The sequence below is a fragment of the Notechis scutatus genome, chromosome 5, assembly GCF_049901735.1.
Source record: "Notechis scutatus isolate UNSWTSFEM ecotype Mainland chromosome 5, rNotScu1.2, whole genome shotgun sequence".
Lineage (NCBI taxonomy): Eukaryota > Metazoa > Chordata > Lepidosauria > Squamata > Elapidae > Notechis > Notechis scutatus.
In genome coordinates, this window is record NC_142013.1 from 81,060,053 (window position 1) to 81,071,797 (window position 11,745).

Sequence of the window (11,745 nt, forward strand, 5' to 3'; positions counted from 1 at the left end):
GAGCAAAGCGTGATCAGAGCTGCCGTCTCCCTATGTATATTGGTGGGGAGGTTGGCTGTGTCCATCAACCAATCAAGAAATGACAACACAGCCAACCTCCCCACCAGTATATATAGGGAGACGGCAGCTCCGATCACGCTTTGCTCGCACAAGCACGAAGCCGAAAGCACCAGCCTGAAGATGGCGAGTGGGACCTCGTCGAAACGTCGCCAAGATACTCTCAATCTTACATGGGAAAAGACCTGAACACGCCAAGACCTGCATACACACACACACACACACACACACACTTCAGTATTCTAAATTATGGAATCGGGAGTTAATATATAGCAACAAATCAAACATTTTTACTATTACTGAATTAGATGATGATAGAGAATAACATAAAACTCTCATTACTTCTGAGAGTGAAAGGCAGTAAAATTATATACTTGAATTTTATATGATTAGGAAATTAAGTAATGCCTGAGGCTTTTAAACCTTGCAATGACGAACTTCAGATACAGAAACAGATGTGGGAGTTTCTTTAGTGCTGAGAATTGGGTGAATTTTAAAACTAGGAAAAACAAAATAACCATATTGATTACTAAAAAAAATGTTTCTTCCTAAACAGGTGTTTGGAGTAGGAGTACCAAACCCTTACAGACTGCGGCCTTTTATAGGAGCAAAAGTTCCAGTGAACAGCAGTTTTTCTCCTATTATAAGTATACACAATCCCCACAGTGAACCTTTGCAGGCAAGTAATAGCATTTTCATATTTATAGGTATGTTAAAGACTTGTAATATATTACGTACAAGTAGTCTTTGGCTTATGACCAAAATAAGGGCTGGAACATTTATCAATATTCAACGCATTCATTAGTGAGGTATCACATGACCACACCCGATTTTACGAGCTTTTTTACCACCATTATTAAGTGGTTGTTAAATGAGGCATCATCACCATGACTTGGAACCTCCTTCCAACTTCCCCATTATCTTGGCTTGTCAAAAGTCAGCCGGGAAGGTTCCAAATGGTAATAATGTGACTGCAGAATGCTATGATTCTCATAATTGCATGACAGTTGCCAAGGCCCTAAATCACAGTTGTGACTGTGAGAATGCTGCAATGATTGTGCTAGAGCTGATTGTAAATCATTTTTTTCAGCACATCATAACTTCAGTCACTTAATGGTTGTTATGTGAGAACTACCTGCATTTTATGCAGTTCTTGAAATATTTGATTTTATTTATTTATTTTCAGGCTAGGTTATTATCTCTACACTAGTGTTCTGACATCAGGGTGTTCTGACAGATCCAGTGCTTTGCTGGCAATTGCCTGACAGTACAAAAAATTGAAGCACATTCTATCCTACTATGAGCTAGTCTATTTTTTCCTGGCATGATATAATGGAAGGTTGCTAGGATTTAGGAACATTTGACAGGTCCCTCTAATGTTCCCATTCCCAAATTTTACATGGTTCCTTCTACTTTTCTAAGCTTAGGATTTCTTGATATCTGGAAAGGTAAACTTGGAAATTAACTAGAAAGTAAAAGGAGAATCTAATATTATAGATAGAACTCTCACTAAATTATGGATTAATTGGATTTTTTTATTCTTTAAAGAGTAACAAGGAAATACTGTGTAAGGCTGTAATTACTGGTGATTTCTCACTTCAAAATTGGGTATTTTTAAAAGAGTTATCTCACAAATATTGTATCTAAGCTATTAGCCACCTTGAAACATATAGTTTGAATTTGGATTCAAGTTTTATTAATGCTTTTAACAACTTTTTTTCTTCTATTTTCCCCCCTTTTTTGCCTTTTTTTCTCAGGTAGTAGAAATGTATTCAAGTGGGGGTGATCTTCATCTAGAGCTTCCAACTGGCCAACAAGGAGGAACAAAAAAACTGTGGGTACGTGATAATTCATTGATGTTATTATCTGCTTTTGATGACAAGCAAAATTAAATATGGCAGAAGCTTTTATGGACCAAAGCACTGGATCTTCTTTAGATGGATGAAATGGTAGTGTAGAGAGGGTTTTTTTTGCCTTGTATATGGATATGTTCAAAATAGGAATGGGTGTTATTCCTGCTAATGGAATTGTATGCCAAAATAGTTCTACTAGAAGAACCAAAGATTATTTCCTTTACCCGAATAACTTATCTTCTGTTGATGAGATACCCTAGAGCAAGGGTCCCCAATCCCTGAGTTGCGATCACTACTACAAGAGGGCCGCGGACACTACCACTTTTGCATGAAGCTCCATTTGTGCAAATGGGCGCACACACCCTCCATTTATGCAAATGAAGCTGTACCCCCCCAATAAACATAAAACCATCCTCCCTCCCAAGCCAGAAAGGTTGGGGAGTGCTACTCTAGAGCAGGTGTCCAACCTACAGTCCATGGGCCTCATGCAACTAGTAATGAGGCCCCACAAGATTGTAAACTTTTAACATTATTTATACATATGTAAATGTATGCATTAACTATATTATATATATATTTATATGTGGTCCAAGACATTTCCTCTTCACTTAGTGTGACCCAGGCAAGCAAAAGACTGGACATGCCTACTCTAAAGCAAGGGGTAGGATAGTTACATAGAATAATAGAATTGGAAGGGACTTTGGAGGTCTTCTAGTCCAACCCCCTGCTCAAGCAGGAGACCAGGTACAATTTCAGACAAGTGGCTGTGCAGTCTCTTCTTAAAGGCTCCAGGACACCCACAATTCTGAAGGCAAAGCATTCCATTCGTTAATTGTTCTCACTGTTAGGAAATTTCTCCTTAGTTCTAGGCTTCTCTCCTTGGTTAGTTTCCATTCATTGTTTCTTGTTTTGCCATGTAATGCTTTGGAAAATAGGTTGATCCCCTCATATTTAGCCCCTCAAATATGGAAACACTGCTATTCATGTCTCCCCCAGTCCTTCTTTTCACGAGACTAGACATACCCAATTCCTGCAACCGTTCTTCATAAATTTTAGCCTCCAGCCCGCTAAATCACCTTTGTTCTATTTCTCTTAAGTGATACTGGATTTTTGCAACGATTAGATAGTATAAAAGAAAATGGCATTGTAACATAAAATTAACTGCCAACATTTAATGCAACTTTGAAATTTGGTATTACTTTACTATCAAAACACCCTATGTGGTTTTTTTGTGTTTTATTATTGCTTTTGTTTGTATGAATAAAGTGTACAGTTTTTAGAAATGTGAAAAGCATAGAGAAGAGGAAATACAGATACATCCTCAAATTATGACCACAATTTAGTCCAATATTTTCATTGCTATGCAATGAAAGTGAGCTGTGCCCTATTTTATGACCTTTTTGCCACAGTTGCTAAGTGAATCACTCCAGTTGTTAAGTGAGTCATGCATTTGTTAAGCGAATCTGACTTCCTCCATTGGTTTTGCTTGTCAGAAGCCAGTTAGGAAGGTTACAGATGGTGATCACATGACTCTGGAAAATTGCAACTGTCATAAATAATGACAGTTGCCAGATTTTGATCGTGTGATCATAAGGATGCTGCAATAGTTGTAAGTGTGAAAACTGGGCATAAGCAATTGTTCAGTGCCATTGTAACTTCGAACTGTCACTAAACAAATGGTTGTAAGTCACAGCCCACCCATAGTACAAATTGAAACCTCTTTAGGTTTCTTTGTTGTTAGGATTAGAAGCATGGTTATGTAGTGATAATAATCACTAATGGTGACTTTCTACTAAATATATAATCAACAGATCAAAATATACTCAATATTATACTAAATGGATTTCTGAACCTTTAATTTTTTTGACTCACATTTTCCACTATTGTCTATTCAACAGGAAATCCCTCCCTATGAAACTAAGGGAGTAATGAGAGCAAGTTTTTCTTCAAGAGAAGCAGATAATTACACAGCATTTATTCGAATAAAAACAAATGCCTCAGATACTACAGAGTTCATTATTCTTCCAGTAGAAGTAGAAGTTACAACAGGTTTGTGATGTAGTTTTTAATCAGTTCCATGTATTTTTCTTCTCCCACGTAAAAAAAGCTAATTTTGTTTATTTTCTTTTAAAGCTCCAGGAATTTATTCATCAACAGAAATGCTAGATTTTGGTATTTTAAGAACACAAGGTAAATCCTACATTTGAATATTTCTTATAATTATTGCTGATTAATTACATGATTTACATCCTATCTGATTTCACATATTTATGATGGCACCTACGTATACTACAAAAATGATAATTTAAAAGAAAACACATCTTTAAATCAGCAGCTCACCAGTCACATCAAGCCCAAAGGTTTTATGGGGAACAGCCACAACCTTGCTACCAGTAAAATCTAAAAGGGGGGAGTATCTGAATTGAGGAAAAGCCTATTCCAAAATGACAATTTTCTGCACTGCAAAAAGCTGCAACTAAGCTTTGACTTTTCTAAACATCTGAAGAAAAGGGGATCAGCGTTCTGTGCGGTTCATAGAAGTAGCACTGTTGAAGTGCCTCTTAGCAAGCTAGCATGTAATTGTTAGCTACGTTCAATGCCAACTACAGCTTCCAGATATTATTCAAAGACAGCCCCAAGTAAAAGGTACTGCAGTAATTCAGTCTCAAGGCAATGAAGGCCTCAATGCCTCTCTTTCAAAATACTAAAATTTACGCTTGAAGAAGACTGTCATAGTCATGTTCTAAAGCTTGAAAAAGGCTGTCCTAGTCATGTTCTCCACCAGCAGCTAAAGCTTCATCTCCTATCTCTGGGTATTTAACTGAAGTATTGAACAGTTTCATGCAGATCTTAAACGCCATGGAGAAAAGAATCAAGCCCTGGACAACCAGTACAGGAATTCTTAAAGGCCCAATTACATATCTGTCATTAATGCAGACAAATGCTTTCCACTCCCAACCCTCTTATGCAGCCTAAAAGAATTTAGATACCATTATTGAATTAATGCATCATTTTTGCTCTGTTCTTTAGATTTTTTATGTAATAATTATCTCTCAGATAGATAGTCTATAGATATAGGGTACAGATATTTATCTATATGCATGCTTTATTTAGTTATGTATAATATGTTTGTGGTACAGATAAAGTAAAATTAAGTAAACGAAACTAAGATTAGTATCTCCAGATTAACCCCTTGGGCAGGGGTTGGACTAGAAAATCTTCAAGGTCTCTTCCAGCCATATGACTCTATGATTATACACTGTGAGTTAAAGCTTCAGTTGCATTTTGTTTCTCTGGATTAACAGTGCTATACTGTTTGCAAAGCATTTTAAAAAGATTTGAAGACTTGTATATTTTACTTCAAAAGCTTTCAGTTTGTTATAATTTCCTATTCAAATATATAGGAAAGGGATTTGCATTTGACTTTTCAACCTGTAGTTATGCCCTTGGTCAATATTAATTGCTATGTTAAAGAAAAAAGGAGCATTTTAAATAATCTGTTTACCAATTGAAATTACAATTTTTTAATTAGGACAATTAAATACTCTTGTCCTTGGAAAACCTATATATATATATATATATATATAACAAATAAAATTAATTAAGTTCTGACTTTGGGTACTAAAGTACTTATAATACCTTCTATGTGTCTCAGCAGATTTGCCAAAAATTTTAAATCTACATTTGTTAAATTCAGGAACAAAAGATGTACCAATAACTGTAAGTACTGCCTGTGTAATTTCACAGTTCATTATAACTTTCCTTTGTTTTGTACGCTTAAATTTCTATTTGTGACTTTGGGCCAATAACTGTCTCTGCCCAACCCCCCAACCCCCACCCCTCCAGTTGTTATGGAGAAAACAGGAAGTAGTATTAGGAATGTTTGCTGCCTTGAGTTATTTATAAAATTAACAAGGGTGAAAGAAAAGAGAGAGAGAGAAAGAGAGGGAGAGGAAGGGAAGGAAGGAAGGAAGGAAGGAAAGGAAGGAAGGAAGAAAGGAAGAAAGAAAGAAAGAAAGAAAGAAAGAAAGAAAGAAAGAAAGAAAGAAAGAAAGAAAGAAAGAAAGAAAGAAAGAAAGAAAGAAAGAAAGAAAGAAAGAAAGAAAGAAAGAAAGAAAGTCAAAGCTTGGATTCTGAAAGTTTGGCTCCACTTTTTCTATGGCCTGTGGTGCAATGTAATCTGGATTCCTAGGAAGGAGGGGCTACATTCCAGAGCGCAAAGAGGCATTGAAGCCATTGAAGTTTTGGTCTTTGGGAAGAAGACAGTTAAGAAGGATCATCCTTAACTATTCCCAGTGAATACTTATAGTGATGCAAATAGTTGCTTTAGTTTGCAAGTTTTTTGTCTCTAGGTGAGGATCAATAAGGGAAATTGCTCTAGGGTAACTCCAGAAGGCCTTTTTGTTTCTTGAGACCTGACACACCTATTGCATTGTTACCTATCCTTTATACATAGTATTTACTTTTACCAAGCCAGTATCAACCTTGGCAAGATTATCCACTTTTGGCACCACATCTTGCCAGAGATTTGTGCTTCCTGTTTATAATACAAATTTACAGTACTTTATATAATTAGGGTTACCTTGAAGGCAGACGGACCTAGCAAGTTTCTAGGCCATGAAAGTTTCTTGTTTACTAAGCATTTTAAGTCTAAATTTGTATATAATATTATTTGAGTTTGGGTAATGGTTGCAGAGAAGTCTGATTGTTGAAGGTTAAAAATTTGTTTTTGAGAATATGCCTCATTTGACTTAGTATTTCTTTGTCTCTCTGATTTATTACATTTAATAAGAGAAGGCTCATGTACTTGTATCTAGGAAGTGATTAATATCTCACAGAATTATACAGTTTTGCTTGGCTCCTAAAGAATCATGTCCCAAATTATTTTTGCTCAAACTATAGCCAATCAAAATACAGGTAGTCCTCAACTTAGGACCACAATTCAGCCCAAAATTTCTGTTGCTAAACAAGACAGTTATTTGTCCCATTTTATGACCTTTCTTACCAAAGCAGTTAGGTGAATCATTGCAGTTGTTGAGTTAGTAACAGGATTAAGTGAATCTGGCTTCCCCATTGACGTGGCTTATCGGGAGGTTGCAAAAGGAGATCACATGACCCAGGGACACTGCAAATCATCATAAATATGACACAGTTGCAGCCTGTCTGAATTTTGATCATGTGTTCATAGGGATGCTGCAACGGTTTTAACTATTAAAAACAGTCATAAACCACTTTTTTATGATGTTGTAACTTTGAGCAGTCACTTTAGGACTACCTGTATTCAATTTTAGATCATAGTTCTGGAGGTGATATAGGTGTGCATTCTGTCTGAATTTACCAGAGTGCAAAAAATAGTGTTGGCACATTTGCAATGTAGCAGTGTTTTTATAGTATCCTAATCAGTTTTCTCATTTATTGTTTTAATTGGCAGAGTATAGTGGTTGAGCAGAATGATTGTTTGTACATTTGCTTGTACACATTCTTGAATTGCTCTTTTAAATCTAATGTAGCTTTCTTTTTTCCTATCTTCCACACAGAAAATTATATCATTGGGTTATGATTAGTTAGTAGCTTGCATAGCCAGCAGTTCACTGTTTTTGGCCTCTCTAAATTGATAATAACATTATCAAAAAGAAATACAAAAGCAATTGCTGGACTCAGGTTTAGAAGCCTGAGAAATGTATTTCTTAACATGTAGCATTGTAGCAATTCTCTAAATAAGATAAAATATGCATAATCACATTAATGTTATAGAAGATGCTTAAATAAATTTGACAGAAGTTGTAGCCTAAGAAACATTTCATGAATCTCTGGATCTGATCTGTTTCCCATCGTGTGGTTTAAATGGTATCAATAAAAATACAGAATTATCTGTGGATACTTTATAAACAATACACTATTGAGTTCCAGAAATAAATCTACAGTAATTGAATACAAAGCTGCTTTTGTTAATAGTAGAAAAATACAGATAATCCTGCTTGACAGAATCTGTTTTCATGTTTGTTGTTAAATTATTTAGCCAATTCTCTTGTTGTAATTATTTGATAACCTTATTCACTTTTTTACTTTTGGCTATAAAGTGAGATAAAAATATAATAATGATAGTAATATCCTGTAGAATCCTAATGGTTTAATCTCTGACACTTTACAGCAAAATTGATATATATATTTAAACTTACCCTTAAAGGCTAAAATATTTTTCATATAAGTAGGGAAGGACAACTTTTTGTATTGTGGACATTGTTTCAGCACGGTTTGAGAGCAAAGAAGTCTATTTCAAACTTCATTTGAATGTCATGAGAAAGGCCAACACTATATTTAGCTGAAATCTAATCTAGATAAGTCCTAGGATTAAATTCTTTCAGTACTTTCTGACACTATAGCCAATTTCTATAGCCACTAAAGTGTTTATTCTTTTATAATCATTTATCTCAAAGCGCATGCATTTCAGAAAAAAGGAAATGTTAATATTGAAGTAGCCAAAAAGTTGTAATTATTTGGTTTCTATGCCAAAAACAATAAATCAAGAATAAGTAACTCAGGAACCTCCAAATATTTTGCACTACAAGTTTATTTCTGCCAGTGATTTCTTTGGCTGAGCTTTATGAAAGTTCAAAACATTTGATGAATGCTATAATGATGCCTTTTTTTGCCTTATATTTACATTTATATTAGCAGTTTGGTTTTATATTTGAGTTAATTGGTGTGTCAAAACTGTCCATATAACCCATCCAGAAACTTGTCCACCAGATTTATGCTTCTTCCAATAGCTCCATGCTGGGGAAACAGGTGATGATTATTGTTTGTGAGACCTTAGTTGCACCAGAAGAATTGTCCCACAGGTGACTGGATGTAAGTGCCCTTAGGCCTTAGGAACAAGGTAGACTGCAGCCTGTAAGGGTTTGTGATTAAAATAATTTTTCTGCAGTGGTTCCATTTCTTCATTAGTAGGAAGTTTCAGTTGCCGTGCGAGGGGGAAAATGGTATATCCATCAGTCAGGTTACTATAACACATTCCACATGAGCTGCTTTTTAAGATGCCCAGGCCTAGAAGCTTCCATTAATCTAGTGCAATAACCCATTTGCTAAAACTGAGCATAGTATTTCAGCCTATGCTACCATCACTGCACTGGATATTGTTCAATTTCTGAATCCAATTCCAAGTGCTAGTTAGGCTCACGTGACTTAGCTCTTTTATATGCAGACAACCATCTCTCATAACAAGATCTGTTATGCCACATGCATTCTTGTAGTGATATGGGATATCCTGAACCTCTTTTCAGATATGCCAGTATACCAGTTTATGTGGAGGTAAGGAAGCACAGGTAAAAGGAGCAACCAAGTCCACCAACAATGCTCATTACATTTTTGGACCAACTCTATTGGATGTTACCATAATATTTTAAATTCCTATTGTATGGCAACACCAAAAACAGGAAAAGGATAAAACTATATCTGTGGTAGGATCCTATCCTATTATTTAACCAATAAATTTTATTATTTTTAGAAGAAGTTTATTAAGGCACTTCAACCACATTCAAAAACGATGCTAAAAAGGCAGGATGGAAGGTGGTTTTATTGTCATTTTGTATGCTATAACTTAATACATTTTTAATTTCAATCATATAAAAACAGATATTGAAGATTAAAGCAAATTAGAATTGTGTATGTTGTATATTTTCTTTCATCATGTGCAATATGCCTTAGAGTTTATTTTCTTTCTAATGTAATGTAGGAGGCTACCAAGTATTACTTTTATAAAAATCTAAAATGTAAGGGCTTTAGGTTTCTTTGGAATCCAAATTATTATGGATTGTTGTCATTCTAATATATTTTGGTGATAGCATACACTTCTAGCCATCATATTTTCTAACCTAAGAAATAAAAGCTGAAAAGATACAATGAAATAAGTAAGTGTTTGGGAATTAAAATTACTGTGAACTGTGGGTTTTTTTTTTAACATAATGTTCTAACAAATATTTTAAATAATGAATGGAAGATCTGAAATAATTATTTATAAGTAAAAATAATAGTGTTTATTAGTTTGCAAAAACAATTTTGCTTCTTTTTCAGAGTGTTAGACCCACACCACAAAATGAAGCTATCACAATCCATTTCAAGCCAATTACATTGCGAGCTTCTGAAAATAAATATACCAAAGTTGCAACTATTAGTTTTGATGGTATGTGATAATGTTAAAGTATATGTTTTAATATATATTTTTAAATTTTAGTTTTTATTCAAAGCTAAGAATATTTTAATGAATATAAATAAATATACTGTTTGCTTTTAGTGTGAAAATAGTCATTATTTAATATAATAGAGATAGGAATGTATATAGTTTGTCACTCAGAGTATTTGAAGTGCTATATATGCATCTTACCATTCAATACATATGCAAAGAGTCAATTTGTACAGTATGTCATGCTATACTTTAGCAAATCTTTGTCTAGGGGACATAACTAATTACAATCAATACTTCATGTGATTCAACATGATTGATTGGGTTTCAGCTTAATTATTGTATTCAGTGAGTGTTCATCAGTGACTTATATCAGGTGTAACATTGAGTTCCATTCTGTGCCATTCAACATATCTATCTATGCATGAAATTGATGAGGAATTGCAGACAAAATGAAAACGGTATTGGCAAACCCTATCACGATTCAGGAATATTATCACAAATTGATAGTAACAAACAAGTTGGTTTTCAGCCAGGACAGACAAGTCCCACATTTGAATAGAAAAAAGACAAAGGCTTAGGATGGGAGAGATCACATTGAATAATAATACACGTGAAAAGTATCTGGGTATGTTTTTGAATATCTAAACACAAGACAACAATGTGATATAGCTACAGTATAAATGCAATTCTAGGCTGTCTAGAAGTGTAATGTCAAGATCAATAGAAATAATTGTTTTTCTTCTTTGAATTTGTCAGACCAAATAAAACCTCAGATCCTGTTCTAGCTATACAAAACAATTCAAAGAATTTGAAGAATTTGTTGAAGACTGCATCTTCTTTTGACTAAAAAAATAAAGGAGTACTTAACTTTTAGTTAGTAGTTAATGTCTTACAGTATTATGCTTAAATATCAAAATAGTTACATTGTAACACGTGTGTAGTTAAAAATATACGTAAAGTAACATTGATTCTTTTTATTCATGTATGTGTATGCAAATGTGTACATATAGCATCAAAAGCAAAACGACCTCCACAATTTTCTGGAAAAATAACTGTGAAAGCAAAAGAGAAGACCTATTCAAAACTTGAAATTCCATATCAGGCAGAAGTATTGGATGGGTAAGGTTACATTAGCATATGTTTTTGAAAATTGCTTTGTATTTTTGACTTTGCACAACATTTTATAGACAGGTAGTTAAACAATTGCATAGCTCCTGATAGTAATGTGAAATGACTTCAGGATTGTGGGATATAGTTTATTTGAATAGTATGAAGGCAAGATTATGATTTTCCATTATGTTTTCCTGGATTTGGGAAAAGAGTGGTATATCCTTCACTACTGAGTTCCATTAAATCCAATGTAATTGAACTGGGTAGCATGAAATAATTTATTAGAATCATATTATTGAAATTCAAATAGAGGGTATGTCTGTATAGCAGGGGGGAACTCTTGGGCTGTGGCCCAGTACTGGGCTGTGGCCGGTTTGGAAGTGAGCCATATAAGTGGCAAACCAACGCATGCAACTTGACTTACATGAGCAAGTGATGGGCCTGTGTGCACCAACCCACCAGTTGGAAGGGCAGTTCCTCTCCCCCCCCCCTCGCCTTCCAGGCTGCCAAGCCACAAAGGTTGGGGACCACTGCTATAAA

The 11,745-nt window shown here is 34.7% G+C and overlaps 1 protein-coding gene across 1 annotated transcript in view; it reads left to right on the forward strand.

Annotated features, from left to right (window-relative positions):
* TMEM131 (transmembrane protein 131) overlaps positions 1-11,745 on the forward strand; it is a 96,996-nt gene that overhangs the window by 51,806 nt on the left and 33,445 nt on the right. The window contains exons 7-13 of the mRNA XM_087967134.1: positions 614-740; positions 1,819-1,895; positions 3,809-3,959; positions 4,044-4,100; positions 5,569-5,630; positions 9,984-10,092; positions 11,106-11,214. Coding sequence (XP_087823260.1) covers positions 614-740; positions 1,819-1,895; positions 3,809-3,959; positions 4,044-4,100; positions 5,569-5,630; positions 9,984-10,092; positions 11,106-11,214 — 692 coding nt within the window. The remainder of the gene's footprint in view (positions 1-613; positions 741-1,818; positions 1,896-3,808; positions 3,960-4,043; positions 4,101-5,568; positions 5,631-9,983; positions 10,093-11,105; positions 11,215-11,745) is intronic.